The sequence below is a fragment of the Carassius carassius genome, chromosome 16, assembly GCF_963082965.1.
Source record: "Carassius carassius chromosome 16, fCarCar2.1, whole genome shotgun sequence".
NCBI classification, from domain to species: domain Eukaryota; kingdom Metazoa; phylum Chordata; class Actinopteri; order Cypriniformes; family Cyprinidae; genus Carassius; species Carassius carassius.
In genome coordinates, this window is record NC_081770.1 from 7,077,562 (window position 1) to 7,100,455 (window position 22,894).

The 22,894-nt window shown below is 37.3% G+C and overlaps 3 protein-coding genes across 4 annotated transcripts in view; 1 reads left to right on the forward strand and 2 right to left on the reverse strand.

The window, feature by feature from the left end:
- The window catches only part of LOC132160320 (uncharacterized), a 219,821-nt gene extending 211,677 nt beyond the window's left edge, over positions 1 to 8,144 (reverse strand). The window contains exons 1-3 of the mRNA XM_059570088.1: positions 8,019 to 8,144; positions 6,200 to 6,601; positions 5,621 to 5,686 (exon numbers count right to left, since the gene is read on the reverse strand). Of these exons, the coding sequence (XP_059426071.1) occupies positions 5,621 to 5,686; positions 6,200 to 6,601; positions 8,019 to 8,067 (517 nt within the window). The 5' untranslated portion in view covers positions 8,068 to 8,144. The remainder of the gene's footprint in view (positions 1 to 5,620; positions 5,687 to 6,199; positions 6,602 to 8,018) is intronic.
- Positions 8,145 to 9,103: 959 nt separating this feature from the next.
- LOC132159325 (uncharacterized) lies at positions 9,104 to 16,818 on the reverse strand. Its single transcript, XM_059568839.1, has 4 exons — positions 16,746 to 16,818; positions 16,582 to 16,641; positions 14,295 to 15,390; positions 9,104 to 9,111 (listed from the first exon to the last, which is right to left on the reverse strand). The coding sequence occupies exons 3-4, from the start codon at positions 15,274 to 15,276 to the stop codon at positions 9,104 to 9,106; spliced, it is 990 nt and encodes a 329-aa protein (XP_059424822.1). The 5' UTR covers positions 15,277 to 15,390; positions 16,582 to 16,641; positions 16,746 to 16,818.
- Positions 16,819 to 19,703: 2,885 nt separating this feature from the next.
- LOC132160274 (uncharacterized) lies at positions 19,704 to 22,566 on the forward strand. Of its 2 annotated transcripts, none has more exons than XM_059570022.1 (6): positions 19,704 to 20,056; positions 20,502 to 20,653; positions 20,864 to 21,038; positions 21,177 to 21,400; positions 21,737 to 21,911; positions 22,023 to 22,566. In XM_059570022.1, the coding sequence occupies exons 1-6, from the start codon at positions 19,807 to 19,809 to the stop codon at positions 22,142 to 22,144; spliced, it is 1,098 nt and encodes a 365-aa protein (XP_059426005.1). In that variant the 5' UTR covers positions 19,704 to 19,806; the 3' UTR covers positions 22,145 to 22,566. The 2 variants fall into 2 exon arrangements, with proteins under 2 accessions (XP_059426005.1, XP_059426004.1); XM_059570021.1 differs by having other exon boundaries at positions 21,177 to 21,394; positions 21,701 to 21,911.
- Positions 22,567 to 22,894: the final 328 nt, after the last annotated feature.

Below are 22,894 nucleotides of genomic sequence, written 5' to 3' on the forward strand. Positions count from 1 at the left end.
CTATAATGGTGACACACAAATTGTGATTTTCTCGTTTGGTGAGTCTGCTTGTAAACATCAGGTGTCTTCAATAGTGGTCAATCATAACTCAATTAACTTCTTAATTATTTCATTAACTTCAACTCTGCTTCAGTGTTACTTTTAACACTGCTTCAGTGTTTATATGAGTCCACACTCAGAGTGTTAAATTAACACTGGGGATTTTGCTGTGTAACAGCTGCATCTTGTGTGGTTTTCTTTTACATTCGTGTGTGTATTTCTATCAGTCATGATTATTCTACTCTGTTAATTAAAAGGCTGTTTATATAAATATCCACTAATTGTTTTTGAGAAGCGTATGTGAGAGGCTGACAATAAGCTGAACATATACTTGTTTAATTAGTCACTTATCCTGCATTTTAAAATCTTTATTTGAATGTGGCAATTTACTTTTTTTTAAGCCTCTATTTGAATACAGTAACACAATATTGTGTTCTACACTATTTCCATGAATAAATCTCTCACACTATCAGCCAATCACTGTGTGCATAGTTAGTAAGCATGCTGACATCATCCACAGCAGCAAGGTCAACCCCGCACTTACTATTAGCTTTAGACTTTTTTCTCTATTTCTTAGTAAAAGGTTTGTCTCAGCAGCTTTGCGAATGGGTTTTAAGAGAAAACTCTTAGCTAAAAACTTTTCCTGCTGTTTAGGAGAACTCTTGGTGGTAAGATAAAATGTTTTGTGAATACCCGTCCTGATATTTAATGTTTTTTTTTTTTTTTTTTTTTAGTGTGGCCCCAAATTATTGGATGAAACTGAAAGAGTTGATCAGCGAAATGGCAAGGCAACAGGACAATGAGGACCACAGATTTGATGCTGTGCTTGCAGACATGTTGTCACAAGTTGACCCTGAAGAGAAGACGCATGTGAAGTTCAGGCTTTACCAAGTTCTTTTTGAGGTTCTGGACAAACAGCAAACAAAGAAGAGACACATTAAACTGTCTTTATGCATCTCAAGACTTGTTACAACAGCATCAGTATTTAATATTGGTTGTAACAGACTACTCAAAAGTTCCTCAAGTTGAAAACTTCCATTAGCATTTTACTAATTTTATTATAACTTTAATTGTTTGCTCTTTTATTTGAAATTTGTTATTGTTCTTGTGTATTTTTAATTTTTAATTTAATTTTTTATATAAAATATAATTTTCAAATAGTTTTTATTTTTTGTTTTTAACAGTAACACCTTCCTGAGCCATCAATGTGGCAATATTTCTTTTTAAAATTAATTATACTGAATTCCATTGAAAAATAAATAATGATAATGTGTTCATAATTTCAGTCATCAAAAATGTTCTCCTCTATCTTGAATTCATATAAACGTTTCAGCGGGCTGATCTGCTTTATTGTTAAGTAACTGTAAAAAAAAAAAACAAAAAAAAAAAGCTAGGATACAAATGTATTCAGCTAACAACAAAAACAAATTATATGTTTTCTTATTGATCAACGGGCTGTGGCACACCATATTAAATGATCTGATGTAAAATTTCAGTTTGGGAAGGTGCGCGCGCAGTCAGCGGAGGATAGCGAAGCAGAAGAATAAGAAGAAGAAGAAGAAGAATGAGCTTTATTGCTAGGTATGTTTACACATACGAGGAATTTGTTTTCGTGACAGAAGCTCCGCAGTACAACAGAATGACAGCGACAGAACATAAAACACATAATAAAAGAATATAAAAATACAAATAAGTAGATAAGGAATGACAATATACAAATTGACAATTGTAGGCAGGTATATTACAAAAATGCAGTTATGTATGTACATGTATATTATGTGCAAAATGTAAGTGTATACTAAGTATGTGTGTTAGATAAATTAAGTGTATGTGTATATAAATATAAAGTGTAGTGTGTTCAGTGTGTTCAGTGTGTATCAGCTGTTCATAAGATGGATTGCCTGAGGGAAGAAACTGTTCTGTGTCTGGTCGTTCTGGTGCTCAGTGCTCTGTAGCGTCGACCAGATGGCAACAGTTCAAAGAGGGAGTGTGCTGGATGTGAGTAGTCCAGAGTGATTTTAACAGCCCTTTTGCTCACTCTGGATAAGTACAGTTCTTGAATAGATGGGAGGGTTGTACCGATGATTCGCTCAGCAGTCCGGACTACCCTCTGTAGTCTTCTGAGGTCAGATTTAGAAGCTGAGCTGAACCAGACAGTTACTGAAGTGCAGAGGATGGATTCGATGATGGTGGAGTAGAACTGTTTCAGCAGATCCTGTGGCAGGTTAAACTTCCTCAGCTGGCGAAGGAAGTACAACCTCTGCTGGGCCTTTTTCACAATGGAGTCAATGTGAATGTCCCACTTCAGGTCCTGAGAGATAGTGGTGCCCAGGAACCTGAATGACTCCACTGCAGTCACAGTGCTGTTCATGATGGTGAGTGCGGGGAGTGCAGGGGGGTTTCTCCTGAAGTCCACGATCATCTCCACTGTTTTGAGCGTGTTAAGCTCCAGGTTGTTGAGAGTGCACCAGACAGCCAGCTCTTTAACCTCCTGCCTGTAAGCAGACTCGTCACCGTCCTGAATGAGGCCGATGAGTGTGGTGTCATCTGCAAACTTCAGGAGCTTGACAGAGGGGTCCTTAGATGTGCAATCGTTAGTGTACAGGGAGAAGAGCAGTGGGGAGAGAACGCAGCCCTGGGGAGCTCCGGTGCTGATTGTACGGGTGCTGGATGTGTATTTTCCCAGCCTCACTAGCTGCTGCCTGTCTGTCAGGAAGCTGTTGATCCACTGACAGACGGCGGTGATCACGGAGAGCTGAGTTAGTTTGGGCATGAGGAGGTTTGGCATGATCGTGTTAAAAGCCGAGCTGAAGTCCACAAACAGGATCCTCACATAGGTCCCCGGTCTGTCTAGGTGTTGCAGAACATAATGCAGTCCAATGTTTACTGCATCGTCCACAGACCTGTTTGCTCTGTAGGCAAACTGAAGAGGATCCAGCAAGGGTCCAGTGATGTCCTTCAGGTGAGCCAGCACCAGTTTTTCAAATGACTTCATGACTACGGATGTTAAAGCCACAGGCCTGTAGTCATTTAGTCCTCTAATTTTGGGTTTCTTGGGGATGGGGATGATGGTGGAGCGTTTTAAGCATGAAGGGACTTCGCACAGCTCCAGCGATCTGTTGAAGATCTTTGTTAAGATGGGGGCCAGCTGGTCAGCACAGGATTTCAGACAGGCTGGTGTAACACAATCTGGGCCTGGTGCTTTTTTCCTTTTCTGCTTCCTGAAGACCTGGCGCACCGCATCCTCGCTGATCTGTATTGCAGGTGTGGGGGAGAGGGGGGATGCAGGAGGTGTGAATGGTGAGAGTGCTTGATTGGAGAGGTGTTCAGGATGGGTTGCAGGAGCTGTTAATGGTGTGAACGGTTGTTTGGAGAGGCATTCAGGGTTGGTTGCAGGAGTTGTTATTGGTGTGAATGGTTGTGTGGAGAGGTGGTCAGGGCAGGTGATGGGTGTTCTTTCAAACCTGCAGTAAAACTCGTTCAGATCGTCTGCCAGTCGTTGATTCTCCACAGTGCTGGGGGGTGGTGTCTTGTAATTGGTGATCTTCTTTAGACTTTTCCACACTGATGCTGAGTCGTTCGAAGTGAACTGAGTCCTTATTTTTTCAGAATAATTCCTCTTTGCCACTCTGATCTCCTTTTCCAGTGTGTATTTAGCCTGTTTATACAAGACATTGTCCCCCTTCCTGTAAGCATCTTCTTTGGCCTGAGGGAGCTGTCTGAGTTTTGCAGTGAACCACGGTTTGTCATTGTTGTAATTTAGTTGAGTCTTGGTAGGAATACACATATCCTCACAGAAACTGATATATGATGTTACGGTCTCTGTGAGTTCATCCAGATCGGTGGAAGCAGCTTCAAAAACACTCCAATCAGTGAGGTTCAATACAAGATTGTAAATCCTGCTCTGCTTCATTAGTCCATCTTTTTACAGTCCTTAATACAGGTTTAGCTGATTTTAGTTTCTGCCTGTAGGTCGGTATAAGATGAACCAGAAGGTGATCAGAACGTCCCAAAGCTGCTCGTGGAACAGAGTGAAATGCATCCTTTATTGTTGTGTAACAGTGATCCAATATATTACTGTCTCTGGTGGGACATGTAACATGCTGTCTGTATTTTGGCAGTTCACGGGAGAGATTGGCTTTATTAAAGTCCCCAAGAATGATTAAAACAGAGTCGGGGTGTTGTTGTTCTATCTCTGTGATGTGCTCAGCGAGTTCCTGTAAAGCTGAGCTCACGTGCGCTTGAGGAGGGATGTAAACACTCACCAGAATGAGCGAGCGAGAGCCAGGTGAAAGTATAAATGCATGTTTGTGCCACACCTCTCACGACAGCATCATCAGTTTGAGATTAGCCTTTTATAGAGCGCCAATCAATCATCCTAACATGTTTATCTGCCAATAGCGATCGGTTGCCAATAAATCAGAGCACCCCTACTCAAAACACAATCTTCTCTTCCTATTATGTATTTTTAGAAGAGTTTCTTTTTTGCCCAAGCTGTTGTAATCCTCTCAGACTTTTATCATTCTGTGTCTGTAAGAAATATCGACAAAGTAAAGAGCGAGAAATGAACATTACCATTTACAGCCTCTGAAAATCAGCAAGTTTTAAATGTTTTTCTTATTGGGATGTTTTTTTTCAGTCCAGGTGAAATCAAAAGCAAATCTATAAATACACACTACAATAGAGCACTACTGTATCTTGCCTAATCCTCAGACGTTTCTTTGTTTTTCTGGTCTGTTTAGAAAAATCATCACATACAATTAAAAACTATTTTATTTTTTTATAGATCAGACCAACAACAGCAGCAGCCAGCAGCAGAACACCAACAACAATTCCTGCTACAGCGCCTGAAGACGGACCTGAACCTGGAACAGATAAAGACAGACCATCATTATTGTGACAGTGTGTTTATGCCATATTTGTTGTATAAATATTCTCTGGACACCTTTACAGGGCCAGTGTGTAGATGTCAAAAAATGATTTATCTATTAACATACAGAGATTATTAAATATTGTAGATGGTTTAAAAACAACAGCTCTCAGATCACAAAGATCAAACCAGTTAATAACTTCAAGTTCATTTTAAACATGTTAAGATGAAACCAGCTTCCAGAAGACGTCAGATGTGCTCTTAGATCCAGATTGAAAACACATCTTTTTATCTGTGTATTCCCTGATTGAGCACAGTTTCTGTAGTATACCGTTTATGCTAAGCCTCTTCTCCTTTAAGGTCCCTCGCATTCATTTTAATGTAAAACTTTCTTCAATTCATATTTTTTCTTAAATATTTCCTTTTAGTGTTTTTTTAAGCATTAAGCTGTTATTGATTTAAAAAGAGCACTTATGCAGAGCACTTTGAATTACCTTATGTAAGAAATGTTATACAAATAAACTTGCTTTGCCTAGTAAAATGTATAATATAAATGTATAAATAATGATAATAGTAACGTTATTGCTGACACACTTAACATGACTGACAGAAGTACAAGGAAAACGCCACCTTCAGAACAAACTACATTTATGATTACATTGTAATATACTTTGTGTCATTTGACAAAGAAAAAAGGAGGATGACACATACATATCTTCTTCTCTTCGTCCTCTGGTACTATTTGGGCTTCATTCTTGTTCTTGCCAAAATCAGAAGCTGGAAAACACAAGAAAATAAAAATTAAACACAAAAGAGCACCAGAATTGATATAGAAGTAAAAAGTCATTATGTCATTATGTAAAAACAGGAAATAAACTTCCTGCAGTGTATCAGCTGATAAAGATGAAGAAACACATCTCTAGTCAGAGTGATCTTTTATCATTAAGAATGGGTCTTAAGGGTCTTAAATGACCAATTTTTCATATTATATTTAAAATAATATTGTATTGAGTATTCACGGAATATTTGTCCTCACTATGATCAAAGGGAATAATCTTATTCTTATTTTATTCAATGTTGCAACAAAACTAACAGCATGGCATTGGCAATGAAAACTGATTTCTTTTTACATTATTTTCTTCTGCAAGAAACCAGTTTGTGCAATAAATAGGATATGTAGATGAACAATAACATACGAGAAAAGACAATAAACAGGTCTGAAGTTCATGGTTCAAACAGACTAAAATAAACAATCTGTTATTTCAGGGTAAATGAGATTAAATGACTCACCAGTGACAGTCAGACTGAATGATTTTATGATGTCTTCAGGGTTAATGTTTTTTCTGTAAATTTTTGTGCTGTTACACTTGGGGTTTCTGTTCAAGCTTTCACTTTTCCCTGAACTCTCACTTCTGATGATCTCTGCTTCATAACGTCCAGTGTGTTGAGTTGTGATGTTTGTGATGTTCAGAGATCCAGTCTCATAGTCCACCTCCAGTCTGTCTCTGAATCTCCCGTCAGGACCATCATATAAACAGCTCGTGATGGGATTATTGATCAGAGCTATGAGAATGTCATTAAAATACCAGCGCATTGTGTCATGCTGTTGTTTACAAACATCAGTGCTTAGAAAGTGAGGATCTCCCTCCAGCACTGATACTGACATCACTGCATCAGTGTGACATAACATCCCTGCAAACACAAATTAGCAGTTACTAGTGTGTGTGTGCAGTCATCTACACATTGCACCTATATTTTGTTGACCAAATGCATAGAAATATAATGTAATAATCAGCATAATATATAATAATGCATAAACAACAACAAAACAAAAAGAAAGGACCCACAAATAAAAATATTAACAAAATGTTGAGAAAATGTTGACAAATCCTAAAACCTTCTTTTGGGGACAACCTCATATCTAAAAAATGGTATTAACTAAATAAAGCATACATACATACATACAGATAGATAGATAGATAGATAGATAGATAGATAGATAGATAGATAGATAGATAGATAGATAGATAGATAGATAGATAGATAGATAGATAGATAGGTAGATAGATATGATTGGTCATTATCATATTTTAAATATGCTATGTTATGTTTGAATATGCAAATTAGTAAATTATTATTCTAATTAATATTCAATCACTATTTCTTTACTTTTTTAATGTACACTAATTTAAATATTTAAAATTTCCAGAACAGAAATCTTAACATTGCATGAACTCTTTTTTTTTCTTCTTCTTTTAAAAATGGAGGATTCTTAGCTGTAAAATTTGGTGTATGTAATTGCTGCTTAAGTGGAGATCTCTGACTCAATACATGAGAGAACAAGAAAAAAAAAATCATTTTGAGAAAACAGCCTCTTAACTTATGTACTGTACTGTATTGTAATAAAAATATAGATGCTACATATTGCTGTATAGGTGTAATAACAAGACAAGGCATAGAAGCTAATTAGCCTAAATTTCGAAATCAACCAGTGCACATAAATAATAATAAATACATAGATAAATATCAATGGTTTTGCCTATAGTGCTTGTATATATATATATATATATATATATAAAATAAAAAAATAATAATAATAATAAATTATGCTGTATGTGTTTAGAATTTTTTTGATACAGCAATAGGCCGATATTAGTGTAGGCCACAAAAGCGATCCATTTTTATTTATATTCGTGGTGCATTTGAATTGGCAAATGACAAATTCACAATTAATTATACCACATTCACTGAACTACATGTTTCATTTGAACACCGATTAAGAATTGACAGATATAGGCCTACTTGCAGCTTTAACAAGAGTTAAGCGATCACAAGCATTTTAAAGAAACTGTGTTGCTTTTGTCCGCCATTTCTGCAGTCCAAAACAGGAAGAACAAAAAATAATCATCCACGATGTATATATAAAGAGGATTTACATAGGTTAATGAGCAAAATCATTTTATTTATATATTATACTGATGTTTAAAACAGTCCTGAATAAGATAAAAGACAATATTTTGAAATGTTGGTGAAAAGAGTTGAAAACGCGTCATTTTTAATCTCGAAAAACGTGAAGGATTGAAAATACAGACACAAATTGATGTCTTACCAAAAATGAGAAAAGCGAACAGAATGATCACTGTATCGCTTCTCATCATTTTAACTGCTGATGTCTTACAGATAGTCTCTTGCAGATACAGAGCAGTTGTTTTGCTTTGCTGTAATGGTTAGCCTAGTTTCTTTTTCCTGTTTCAGCGGAGGGGGGAAACCACAAATGCATGATTTCCCTTTGATTCTTCTTCTTGGTAATTGTTTCACAGTCTGTGTAACACTTCACAATTCAGTTTTCAGACCATATGGTGAAATTGTGTCTTAATGTATCCTACTAAAAAAGTGACATTGAAGGACACACCTTATTAATAATAAACATATAGGCTACTACAGTATTAAGAGACAATCAGAATAGCCCAGAATATGGAAGCAAATTGTGTTAAATTGCATGTTAAATGTCAGAATATAAATGCAATGTGCAAAGTTTCACATGAAGCAATTTCCTCCCTTAGAAAACTATTCTATACACACACACACACACACACACACACACATAACCATCAGAGACGTAGGCTAAAGATTTATTCATAAACATGCCTTCATATTCTGGTCACATCTGCTTCCCAGTAGGCTAGGCAATATAGTTTGCAACATTAATAAGGTGTATACCAAATTTGGCCATACATTTACACCGTCTTCTTCCATTAAAATAAAGGCAGGATAACAGCGTGTTCATATTCTCATCTGCTTTCCTGTAACATAGGCTACATTATTAATATATTGTATTAATAAATATACAGAATTTGGGCTTTTTAACTTAAACCACTGTCTTCATCCAGTGAGCCACATATTTTCTTTAGGTTTTCAGTGGGGCACAAAATACTTAACGTGCAATTTAGTCCAATTTACTTTTATGTTCTGGGTTATTCTGCTTCTCTGTAAATATAAGCCTGTATGTTTATTATTAATAAGGTGTGTCCTCCAGTGTCACATTTTTAGTAGGATATATTAAGCCACGTTAAGCATTTGTGAAACAGTATGCGACCACACCCCCGTCCTAATGGTACAGCCCACCGCGCAAATTGTAAGATTAAAAACAACGGATTTTTTTTTAATTTAAATGATAATTCATTAAGTCATAATTTAGTAAACTGAAAAAAAGAGAGAAAATGGCAATTAATCATTAATGAAGTGACTGAAAATGTATTTTTAAAATTAGGTTTCATTTTTGCATTCATGCATTTACACCAGGGATAGGCAACTCCGGTCCTGGAGGGGCACTATCCTGCAGAGTTTAGCTTCAGCCCTCATAAAAACTCACCTGCCTGTATCTATCTAGTAATCCCGAAAACACTGATTGCCTTAGTTCAGGTGTGTTTAATTGGGGTTGGAGCTAAACTCTGCCGGATATTGGCCCTCCAGGACCGGAGTTGCCTATCCCTAATTTACACCATATGGCAAAGTCTACATTAAATTAAAATTGACTTTATTTACTTTACTAGCGCACATTGCTAGTTTTGATGTAAAATCCATGCAAGTGAATCAATTGAAAAATAAAAGATTGTCTTCATAGTCCTTAATCAAAATCTGAACATTTACTTGCACTCTGGAATGGCATTCCTCTTCTGATGACGTCAGTTTAACGGATTGGGCTGAATATCCTTAAACACACCCCTCCAACCTTAGATTGCTATGAGTGAGAGATAGAAAGGAGGATCGCAAACATAAAACCATGTCTTTTCAATATTAAGTTATAGCTGGAAATACGTCACTACACTGAAATTGTAACAGACACGCCAGGCTCAAAACACCAACCAATCTCAGCGCACACCCTCAATGGAATACTAATCACACCCACCTGCTCCTCATTCACCTGCAATCAACCCCTCCTAGAAAAGTCAAACACACACACACACACACACTCAGTCACCGTCCGGTCACATTCGCAACTAGGTCAGTACCGACCTGCATACTCTAAAGTACTAACCATTTACCCTGGTTACCTCTCTCCAGCGATCTCCAGCTTCTTCCTGTCTCCATCGTGTGTGTGTGTGTGTGTCATCTGCCTCCATCACCTGGTGTTACTACCCTCCGGATCAACTCGTCACTCCAACCTCCAGCACCATATCCTCAACCATTGCTTACCATTCACTACCTGCTCCTCTGCTTGTGCCTCAATAAACCGTGTTCTCCTGATATTCCAGTCTCCTGTCCCTGATTACCGTAACAGAAATAAAGTCGGCAGCAACTTCCAGTTCACTCTGACTTTAAAGCTTGCAGACTTCCATACAGCGGCCACCCACAGCGTCTTATGGAATTTCTAACGGCTCTATTCTCTCAGGTATGCACTTGTTGCATTCTTGATATCAAGGACACATCTGGGCAATTTCATGAGTACTCTGTACTTGTGGGTCTTGAGAACGAGCCTGGTATGCTCTAATCCCTCAAAGGGTTTATCCACCAGATTGAGAGCTTTGAAGGGTTGAAGGGTGTAGGGGACCAAACAACTTTCTTGAAAGTGCCCTTCTGCGTCATCCTCACGTGCTCAAACGGAGGTGCCGTCATCATGCAAAGAATCTGCGCAAAGGCTCATGAGAGTCTGAAGTATCCATCTGTTGTACCCTTCGAAATCCTTCATTCCGAAGGGTCTTTTGAAGTAGCCAGTTTTGATTACTTTGGTTTGGAATGCCCTTCAGAGGATGATATATCCCTTTTGGAATGCACCATTGGAATTGAACTTTGATGGTGAATGATCCACACCGCATCGAGTTAAAAACATCTCAACTTTTCAGAATGCCGCAAGCGCACCGCAGGTCATGTAGCTTCCTCACCTTTTCCGTAACAACGTTGAAAGCTCAGCCAAGATGAAGGAACAGCTGATAGCTGTATGTGGATTTTTAAATTAATTTAGTAGCAGTGCTACTGCCAGCAGTTTTTAGTGCTGCAAATCCATTTATCCATTGCTGAAATTTCCGTGTCTTCATGGTGAGCGCAGGTCATGGGTGCATAGCAATGCAAGTGCCTGAAGGCTTTGGGGGAAGAGTTTTCCACGCGTTTTTAGACGCGATATGTGAACGGCCCCTTACAGTACGAAAACTCCTGCTTAATACAAAGAGTGACGATGATGGAGACAGCAAAACGTTCCAAAGTGTGGTTATACTTCACTAGAGTTGATGCAGACAACGCTGGTTGTCATAAGTGCAACAACATTTTTGTATGTAAGGGCGGAAACACAAGCAATCTGTCAAAGCATCTTTCAAAAGTGCATTATGTGCTGACAGAGAAATGCAAAGTTTTCGACTGCCTAACACAACACAAAGTAACACAACACAAAGTACCGATAAGAATACCGTTAAAGTTCTGGACCGTTAAGCAGTATCGGTAAGAGTAGTAATACCGTTAAAACCTTAACGATACCCATCCCTACTGCTGACTCGAGAAGCGACAATGCCATTTTTTCTTCGAGTGACCGAGACGGTAAGTTGGATTGCTTTTCCTGATACACTGGAAAACATTTTTTGCTGATAATTTTACCCAAAATATGATTGGCGGTGAACACATTTAGAAATTTAGAAAGTGTTTTTGTCAGGTTTAGTGTCAAGTTCGTGTTCGTGAGGTGCTGAGATGTAAGTTACAGAAGAGTGAAAGTTTCTAATGCTGGTTTGATTTCCTGGAAAAAAGGTGACTACTTTACGTGTAAAGTAACTTTTTGGAAGGTGCTTACATATGTACTTTGACATAAAGCAAGAACACAAGGATGCAAGATCACTGAAGAATGCATGTTGAGATCCAGCCTTATTTGTTTCTGACATTCTTCTTTTTATGAATTTTTGTCACGTCTCTATTCATGTTTTATTTTATTGTTAATTTTATTTCAGGTTCACCCAAGCTCTATTTCTGGCTGCTGTGTGTTCAGCTCCCATGACAAAAAAAAAAAAAACCCAGCTTTTGTGTTCGCCTATTCCTTTGCTTTATTTATTTAATTAACTATCAAATTTGTTTGTTTAATCCTGATTCTACTATATATTTCATTACTATTCTTTCATTGATACCTTTTATTAATCCCAATATCCAATATATCTTCTTTTTCTTTATGATTACCTTTTAATTTCTTTATCACTTTAATTATCTCTATATTATATTTCTGACATTTTTAATATTACATGTTCAACTGCATCTATTATCCCACAAAAAGCACATTTCCCATATGGAAAAGATATAGATAAATTTTACTAAATGTTTATATCTTTTATCTGAAATTTGTAAGTAATATATACAACAGTCAAACAAGACACAAAATCCTTAGTAAAATTGTGTAATATGAGATTTAATATAATTTGGGAACTTATAATTACTATATATGACACTAAATCCACATACAATATTCTTAGTAGATACATGTAACATCAAAGTTATATGAGTTGTGCAATCATTAGTGAAACCAAAATCTTTGTATATTGTATGAAAACCTTACAAGACAATAGACATATGTAAGATTTCACATATATGGGACATTAAAGTACATGGAAAAGCACATGATGAGATTACCAAAAATAATTTATGGCATTTCTAAGATTTTATGACACCAGCATTGTATCAGGTTTTTAGATCACACTTTCTTCAATCTCAATTAGTGAATTTTTTCAAAAATGATTACATGGGTTATATTTGTTGTTATTTAAGATTTTATGAGTAATTCTATCCAATAAAATAGTCAAAATTATTTTTTATTTACAGTTAGATTATCAAGTTCTTGTGTATGCAGCAAATATTCAAAATTGTCATGTAAAAATAAAAAAGACCCAGTCACTCATTTCTTGCCGTAGAAAGATTTAATTTTGCACTTAATTAGTATATGACATTATACAAGTTGCATATTTACATTTTAAATTTAAGTGGCAATACATATTTTTAAATTAGCTAAGTTCATTAAGATGCTACTTTAATAATTGTTTTGAAACCATACCTTGCACTTGTGTCCTTTTGGATGTTACAATGAAATACATAAATGTTGAAGACATGCATTGCAAGATGTATTAAAGAAGAATACATTTACATTTTGTAGTAAACTTTTCACACTGCTGTGTGCTTTTTCATTATAATTTTGACAGATTCTCACATTAGATTACAGTAACAGTAGAAGGAATTAGTTACTTTCCAGCTCAGCAACCCTGAATGAATAAGTGGCCATCTTCACATTTAGTTCATTTACAGTAATATGTCTTAAGTAGCCGACAAACAATTGAGCTGGACTGTGGACACTGAATATACATACATGGTCTAACTACCTGAGCAGTGTTTATGGCTTTGTGAAAGCCTGTGGGAAAGAGGACAGTTGACATGTAGCTCAGTGGAGTTTTGATAAGAGAACCTCTGGCTAACTTCTGCACTGTGCAATTACCATAGTTTCCTATGGCATATAAACACTGATCACCCATGTCAATGAAGTGGGACACTCTAAAAATACTCCCATCCTTCAAAAGCACAATAGAGTTGTTTCTTTGTTTTGTTTTGCTGTAGGTATGACCATGAACAACCTCTCCATTTACAGCAATTCTCTTGTAGTAATGTACCACAGAGTTTGGGGAAACCTCTCTCACTGTGTGTAGGGCAGCTTGATCACTAACAGACATTGATCTTACATTTGGTGGACCAAGGGCAGTTACCTCAGTGAACTTCGCAAACTTCTTGACATGATGCTTTTCGGTTCTCATTTCATTACAGAAATCTGTAACTTCTGCAGGTGCATTTGTTAAAAATTGCTTTGCTAAACGGGGAAAAGCTCGGGAAAACAGAACTCGTTTGCATATTTGTTGTGGTACAGCTTGGCTACTTTTTACTTGTTTCAGGAGGTATCCATTGAAATCTTCAAACATAAAGGCTGAGTGCGCCCACAAAGGACCACAATGCACAACACTTTTGCTCAAATGCAGAAGTGAATGAACATTGAATGTCATGTGCTCTTCCCCATACAGCGACTGCACACCTCCAACAAAGTACACTAATGCCTCATGGGCATGATTTATCTGTTCTGTATTTATTTCAGATCCCAACAGAATGCTTATGCCCTCTATCAGTAATGCCCAATGACAGTGATACTTCTGTGGAAGTATGCCTTTTAGAACTGGCAAGCTATAGTACAGAAGCCAGTGTTGCCACTCATGGGCTTTCCAGAATTTGCGTTCAGTCAGAGATCTTGGAACTCGAGCAACAATACCTGGAGGTTTTATAGACAAGAGGTGTCTGTCCAAGATAGCTGTTTGTGTGCCAATGTACCATGGCTCAGAATAATTTTTTGAATCGATCCATAAAGTTGCCATTTGTCTGCACACACCAAGCAACACACAATGCATATAGTCAGGGACCATCCCATTGATTACATCAAAGTTTGGTAAATCTACAATGGCAGATGGGCCCTTTATGCCCAATATTGTTGTCCCTTCTCTTTCAGCAATTTGTCCTATCTCTACTGTGGTTTTATGATTTCTGTCACTTGGTTTTTCATCTGCACATGTGTAAACCCTTGACTTTCCTTTTCCTTTCCTCATCTGCACCCCAGGGTGAAGGCAGACTCCGCAGCCATATTCACCATTAAATTGCTTAAAATTTTGTAGTAATGGCCTTGCTACTGCATCACACACACAGCACAATGGGTGCACCTTCACGTGTCTCCATGACTGATCACTAGGATGTTGCCACTCAAAGCCAGCTTGTGAAAGATTGGCACATTCCTCTACAAATGGTTGGAAGTAGCAGGTCATGTCTGGCTTTTTTGCTCCAAACCATAAAGCACATAAAAGCACATGCTTATCTCTACTCTCAGGGGGTATCTCATTAACACAACACAGTATAGGCCAAATACTCAATTTAGAGGACTGAAAGACTGGTACACCATCACAATTAAATGTAAGGGAGAGGAAATCCTCTTCACTGTTAGATTTCAAGGTCTGATATAAGGTGCCATCACATATATCACTTATTACATGCCTACTACTATCATCAGGACGAAAACAGAGATCGTGCATACCTTGATTCTCAAGAACATCCTTCAGTTGATCCTTTAATGGAATACTGATAAAGAAATGTCCTTCCTGTAAACTGTCTTTTACTGTTATGGACGAGGAACATGACACACATGTAAGTGTTTCTTCTTGTGATTGTAAAGTGCCAAGGTACTTAGTACATACTCTGCAGTAATGATGGCGTTTTAATTGATCTATAATACCAGCTAATGGTTTCTCCAAAAAATACTTGCTTGATGGTACTGCATTTGTCCCAGCAGAATGTAACTTTAGAAGTTTCAGCAGGTCTTCCATCAATACACCAGTAGTGTTGTGTCTCAATGCAAAGGAGAAAATAGAGATGCAACTTTGCCCTTCCGTTAGTCCATGAGAGTGGATATCATCACGTATTTCTTGAGGGGCATTTTCCTAAAATTACAGAAAAAGAAGCACCATATTAAAACTTATAAGGTTCTGCTTTACCATAAAGGTAACCTTGTTTTTCTCTACTGTACTCTACTGTACTGTACTACTAAAATGTAATGGAAGTCACAACACATGCAAGAAACAAACAAAAAGAGGAAAGACAGACAGTGTCTTTACACATCTAAAGCCCTTTTTAGATGCCTCTGTATTAAATAATTTTAGACCCATTTCAAAGCTGCCGTTTTTATTTAAAACTTTAGAAAAAATCGTTTCAACTCAGTTAATCTCCTTTTTGAACAATAATGACATTTTTGAAAAATTTCAATCAGGTTTCCGTTCCCTGCATAGTACTGAGACTGCTCTGATCAAGGTCACCAATGATTTACTACGTGCAGCTGACTCAGGAATGTTCTCTATTTTAATTATTCTTGACCTCAGCTCAGCTTTTGACACTGTGGACCATGATTTGTTAATTAGCCGTCTGAAAAACTATGTTGGTATCAGTGATGTGGCCCTGTATTGGTTCGTCTACTATTTATTGTATTTTCTGATTTTATTGTTGATTTTTCATTTTCATTTACATTTTTAAGTATGGATCATGTTTGTTTCACTGTACAGCACTTTGTAACTTGTTTTTGAAAAGTGCTATACAAATAAAGTTATGATTATTATTATTATTATTACTATTATTATTATTACATACATTTACATTACATTACATTACATTTAATCATTTAGCAGATGCTTTTATCCAAAGCGACTTCCATGAGCTGCAGAGATAATCTGTGCATTTTGTCATAGCATTGTTTGTCTCGTGATTATTTAATGTCATATCAAATTATGTAATTATCTTCATAAATGTGTTTACTGTAGTTTTTTCTCACCTGCTCCAATGTGAAAGGTTCTGCTCTCTGCTCTTCTCTTTGGGCATCTTCATCACTTTCCTAGGAAGGACACAAATCAACAACTTGTTAGATAGATAGAGTGAGAGAGAGAGAGCAAGAGACAGAATACTGTAGTTTTTTCTCACCTGCTCCAATGTGAAAGGTTCTCCACTCTGCCCTTCTCCTTGGGCATCTTCATCACTTTCCTATGAAGGACACAAATCAACAACTTGTTGGATAGATAGATTGACAGAGTGATAGAGAGAGATACATATTAATAGAGAGACATAATACTGTAGTTTTGTCTCACCTGTGCCAATGTGAAAGGTTCTCCACTCTGCCCTTCTCCTTGGGCATCTTCATCACTTTCCTATGAAGGACACAAATCAACAACTTGTTGGATAGATAGATTGACAGAGTGATAGAGAGAGATACATATAAATAAAGAGAGAGAATACTGTAGTTTTGTCTCACCTGTGCCAATGTGAAAGGTTCTGCACTCTGCTCTTCTCTTTGTGAATCTTCATCACTTTCCTAGGAAGGATACAAATCAACAAATTATTAGATAGACACGAGTACACGCGTGAGAGATCACTTCCGGGGCTTGCACAGACAGAAGCGCCTGTGCCCTCAGAGTACTTGGACGTGGCTGTGGTTAAAAGAGGTAAAATTATATAAATACTGTTCGTTTTCTCACACAAACCGCTCGTTTTGTGTCTAAGCAATGTGTACTTACATTTACGAGTCATTAAATCATGTTTAATTTGGACTTCTCTGTACATGCTCTTTGAGGTGGTGACCATAGACCTGCATTATATGACTGACAGACAAGAACGGTTTGACCAAAAAATATCAAAATCGAAAATACTGTGGAAACAAAGACACCTACATCTTGGATGCCCTTAAGGTAAGCTAAAACATATCAAAAATTAATTTCAAAGTGAACTATCCCTTTAACAACACAGAAATGCGATACAATTACATAGGAAATTCACACATCAAAGTTGTTCACAACAGATATGAGCTGCAAATATATTTTAATCGCAAAGGTAAAACAGTTAGTAATAAGTATCATCTTATAAGCTACATAACTTTTACAATGTAACTATCACTAATAAGATCAAGAGGACATGAACCGGATAACACTTACATGTTGTTGCGCAGTATGTTTTTCGATGTCAGTCAAAGTTCTGTTGATTTTCCTAAAGAAACAGTGGACAGTAACGTTAAGGTAACTAACGTTAACTGGGAACGAATCACTGCAACCTTAATGGAGAACTCCGGTCAATTTTAACATTAAGCTCGTTTTTTTATTTGAAGTGTTGTCAGTACAGAGAACAACGACAAAAATCGGTGTTTCCTACACCATGTTATCCTCTTTTTAAAATTTGCACCCTTTTGACTTCAATGGGGCACGCCTGCGTTTAGCCTGCTTTAACATCCTTGATGTGTCATTACAAGTGCACAGCCATGTGAGTGAGTTTATTTAGAGTGAACACAGTGAATCTGACTGCAGTAGATGTGAAAGATATTAATAAAATTGATGTTAATTCTGCCAGCGAAAATACCTGAAAAACTTCCTGTTTTCGGTCGAAGTCCACAGTAGTCGATTGTCGAGTTCAGGCGCGTTCTCTTGAATTGCTTAGTTACCAATGATCGGAGGATCGCGTGGGTGAACTCGACCATTGACTACTGTGGACTTCGACCGAAAACTTCGACTGAAGTTTTTCAGGTATTTTCGCGGGCAGAATTAACATCAATTTTATTAATACAGGTTTAAACGTGCCCATTGAAGTCAACAGGGTGTAAATTTTAAAAAGATGATAACACGGTGTAGGAAACATCGATTTTTGTCGTTGTTCTCTGTACTGACAGCACTCCAAATTTACAAAAAAATGAGCTCAATGTTAAAATTGACCGGAGTTCTCCTTTAACCAGAAGTTACGAGCTGGTTTAGGAAACAGGTGTAATTACAAACCTTTTTTTCCATCTTGTCAAAGTACGTATAGGAACATTTTCTCTCAACCAAACCTTTTCTTTCGTGTTAGCAGTAACGTTGTGCTTTCTTTTCGACATAGTTACCAGTATTAATGTCTATTAGGGTTGCTGGTGAAGCTAGCTAATGTCATTGTCAACTCGATGTGACCATTTTACAGAAAGTTACCGGAAACTTCAGGTAGCTAACGTTCCCGTTCCTCGAAAATAATGACTACAGAGCAGTGCGAGGTTGTGGGTAATGCGCATGCGCAGGGCCGCTAGATAGATAGATGCAGAGCCTTTAAATATGATTTTCAACGGCTCTGGATAGATGGCGAGAGAGAGAGAGAGAGAGAGAGAGAGAGAGAGAGAGAGAGAGAGAGAGAGAGCTAGTACACTGCAGAACACCGTATGGAGGGAAAAAGTACGTTAGAAGGTTGAAAAAGAAGGCATCTTTTGAATCACGACCGACGAACGGCCAACAGACGACATAGTTTGGTAAATCTAGGGTTAACATTACGATTTAAGCTTCAATGTTTGAGCTTAAATTTGAAATACATTTATTTAAGTAACAACTGATTTTTTTAATGGCGAACGTTAACTGGTTTAACATTACATGTTACAGTTGTAACGTTAGTTAGCTAAATTAAGTTAGCTGCACAGTCACTTTCAGTTTATATTACCCAAAGTAGTGCATTTTAGCAAGATTAGTTAAGTTACCGTTAATTATCCTTATTTTTAATAATATTTATATGATAATAACACAAGTGTAACGTTGGATGAGTCTTAGATTATAACAGATCCAGTAAGTTAACGCATTGGCAGAAGGCAAAGATAACATGGCAAAGTTAACATTTTTTCAATGTCTGCATAAATAGTTGGTCTCCAACATTTTATTTTCATGTCAATATTACAGAACCTTTGTTTTTGATTCTAAGGTTTTCAAACCAGTAAATAGAATGATTATTTATATGTTTACTACATTTGGTTGCACTGCCTTTGGCCAAAATATTCATGTTCAAGGACATTTTGTAGTCAGTATTACAGTTAACGTTAATGTGCTTTCAGTATTTCTCTAACGTTACTGTCTGTTAATAGGAAACACCGGACCCTTTCTGGTTGGTTGTAGGCTATAGAAGCACCTGTCAGGTAGGACTGGGCTAACGTTATATGAACGAAATTAATATCACAAGAATTATAAAGACATATCACATTATCTGCTCACCTTTATCTAAATCTATCTAAATCACTCAACCTATCAATAACCTAATCTGCAATTTTCAGATTATATTCCTTTGGATATTTCAAATCAAATTTAGAAAGAAATATGTTTAATATGTGCTTGATATTATCAATTTAGACAACAGAATTGTGTATCACAATATATTCAAAATGGGTCTTAAATTTCATTTTGAGTGGCAATAAAGTCTTAAATATAACTTGCCTAACCCTGCAGATACCTAATATTAGAAGTGTTTTTTGTCAGAATACTGATGTTAAATGTTAGCTTAATAACAGTTTCTGTCTGCCAGTCATTTATTGATTGCTAAGCAAAACAATGATTTTTATTTATTTGATAACTTTAGAACACATGGAGAGGAAGTTTGCAGTGGTGCGGTGGAGTGAAGGGGAGGATTTTGGGAAGCTCAGTGACATAAAAACTGATGCCATAAGGGGGTATGATGATTCCAAGATGGACCAGGATGGGAATCCCTTTGCCACCTACTCAGCCGTAATTGAATGGCGCCATGGGAGGAAACAACGAGGAGGCTGGCCTCACTACAGAGGCACTGTCATTTTTGTTAGTGGTAAGTTAAGAGTTACTAACTTACTCTAATTCACACAAACACAAGTACTATGTGGTTTTGACACTGTAAGTGCCACAATCAGTATGTCATCTGACAACTATGTCAAAAATGAACTAAAAATGTAACTATGTTAAAAATGAGATGAGATAATAATACTTTGACAGTTGAAACCAGGTTGAATAAAGCTTTTTGAATAGTTGTTTATGTCAGGTGTCATGTATACCTTATGCATAACCCCCTGAATATTTGCGTAGAGTATACATAGGGTGTGCAAGTATACAAGTATATGAGCAATGCATACAGAGCATGCATGCAGTGCTTGCACTTATTTTGGAGCACACAACACATCACTAACTTCACGTATATTTTCAGTCTTAGTGTTACAAGAGGGTGATCTGGTGTAATCAGCTGTTTGAGTATAACTCTATTTGCTTTTGTTTTCTAGCTACTCGTTTTGAGACAATCCGTAAACTGAACTCACTGCTGAAGGAAGAAGAACCTACAGAGCTGACAAAGAGGGCCTCAGTGGCCCCCCAAAAATATGGGGATGATTCAGATTGCTCAACTGATATTGAAACTCAGTCTCAGCAAGCAAAGGTGACGTTAATTTACTTTTAGCTCCTATGCAATGACCATATTTCCCAGTGGTACAATGTGTAAGGAGTTGGCACTATTGTGTAATAGGCATTACTATCTAGCTAAATCTGTAAGGATTCTTGATATTGATTGTCTTGTACATAATGGTTGCTTAACACCAGCAATAGCTGTCTTTTTATTTTGGTTTTGTTTTTTTCTCTTGACACCCAGAAGTCAAAGGCTCCCAGGAGGATAGACCCTGCAGAAGAGTTTCTTAGGCTATACGGTCAATCACAGCCTTCTTCAGATAATCACAACAGTCTGACTCAGACTGTGGTTGAATTAAAGCAGGAGATCAAGGACCTGAAAGAAGAGAACGCGAAGTTGAAGGAGATTGTTCTTCAAGGTATCATTGATTCATATCAAATACTGAACCATCAGACAAGTAATAAACCTTTCTCTAAATGACTGTAGGCTGAATTGGCTGTATTGTCCTAAAGGAGTGATAATAATGGATTATTTGTTTTTGATGTACTGTGTCTAGATGTGCCAGGACTCCTACTGAGCTTGAGGAATATAATAGATTCGGCTGCACCTCCTAAGAGATCCAGGGTGGAGCCTACCAAAGCATTACCGGCCCTTCCAGGGTCTCCGCAGTCCAGGTCCAGTTCTCCATGTGCCACTTCGCTGTCCCTCCCCAGATCTACGCTGTCCAGTTCCACATCTGTGTCTCCATCCCTGACTGCCTCCCAGTCTTCTAAGGTAATTGTTTTTTAAAGAATAAATAAATACAGCATATAAAATAGATATACTGCTTGCCAGACTTGCTTTTAATTCAATTCAATTCAATTAAAATTTGCTTTATTGGCATGAATGTAACAACAATATTGCCAAAGCGTCCCACAAACCACATAAAAACAATCAACCCCATACATTTCATTAAACAAGTAATTACAGTGTAAAGTAATGAGTATGGCAGATCTAATGTGCTTATATGTCTAAAGTCTGTTGGGCTGAAGAAGTCAGACATACTGGTATTTTAAACTTTAATGCTCACCTTGTGTCCAGGTTGAGATCCATCCTGGGACCGGAGTCATGGTTGAGAAACTGGCGTGGGCCTATGCCATCAATGCCAATTCGGCAACAGTCTTTGTGAGGCATCTGCTCACCGCAGTCTTTCCAGTGGAAATACTGCTGGTGAGCAATCTTCGGGGGAACAAACGAGGCGGAGGAGAGGCTCGTCAACCATTAGACAAAAATAAATTGGATGCCATTTACAGTATGTTTTCTTCTTTTTAATGGGTGTTTGACCAATAGTATCTGCTTTTGTGTGTTTCCTGATTCCAGCCTACTGTAATAATTTTTGCATTGTTTTTTTGTTCATGTTTAGGTGCAACTCTTGAGAAGTGGCCAGGGACCCAGCTTTCCAGCATTGGAAGTACGATCAATGCCAAGATTACAGAACTCCGGTCAAAAAGTAAAAATGCTGGTGTGTACACAGCTCCACATTAAACTGTTTTGTTTGCTCTGAGTTTCACACAGGTGTGTCACATAGTCCTTGGCCCTGGGGCAAAACAGGTTCTGACTACTGTCTACTGAAAGTATTTACTGCTTAAAGTGCCTGTTTATTCTGAGGTATCCAGTGTGCAGAAGAACAAACTGGCATATATGTAAGCCATTAAGGCATTTTAAGTTTACATTCTATGTTTTTTTGTTTGTGTACTTTGCAATTTCAAAATCGAGTATACTCAAAATATCTAAGTAAACAGTATAGGCAATATTAGCATTATGCTCAGAGCGATTGATTGCACTTAAGCCCCATGCCTCGTTCCTTGAATGTGAATACACCTGTTTGTATTGACAATGTTTAGTTGTTGGTGACACTGTTCCCATGTTAGAATAGGAATAGGATACGCATGTGCTCCTCAGGTTTGTATGCAGGCTTGTAGTGTGTGAAAATATCAAATTGTGAAAGATATTTCTATGTAGTCACAAGTTCATTTAAATCTAATATTTGAAAACAAATTGTTCTTGGGATTAGGGTTTACTGCTGTCAGTACTGTAATCACAGAAGAGTTTAACTGTTAATAAAGACTATTGAAAAGATATCCTAGCAGCTTTGTTTTTAATATTACAGATGTATTCGGACTGCATTTATGTCATTGTGTGGTAGAAAGTAGTTGATCTGGGTGTTGACCAAACCCTTGCCAGTTTTAACTCTGCTTCATCAAATGTTTTTGACTGTAGAAACTCATATGAAAT

Coding starts and splice junctions, on each gene's coding strand:
- LOC132160274 (XM_059570021.1), top strand. CDS start 19,807: ATGATTTTTATTTATTTGATAACTTTAGAACACATGGAGAGGAAGTTT. Junction 20,654..20,863: donor CTCAGTCTCAGCAAGCAAAG/GTGACGTTAATT, acceptor CTTGACACCCAG/AAGTCAAAGGCTCCCAGGAG. Junction 21,039..21,176: donor GAAGGAGATTGTTCTTCAAG/GTATCATTGATT, acceptor TACTGTGTCTAG/ATGTGCCAGGACTCCTACTG.
- LOC132159325 (XM_059568839.1), bottom strand. CDS start 15,276: ATGGAAGACCTGCTGAAACTTCTAAAGTTACATTCTGCTGGGACAAAT.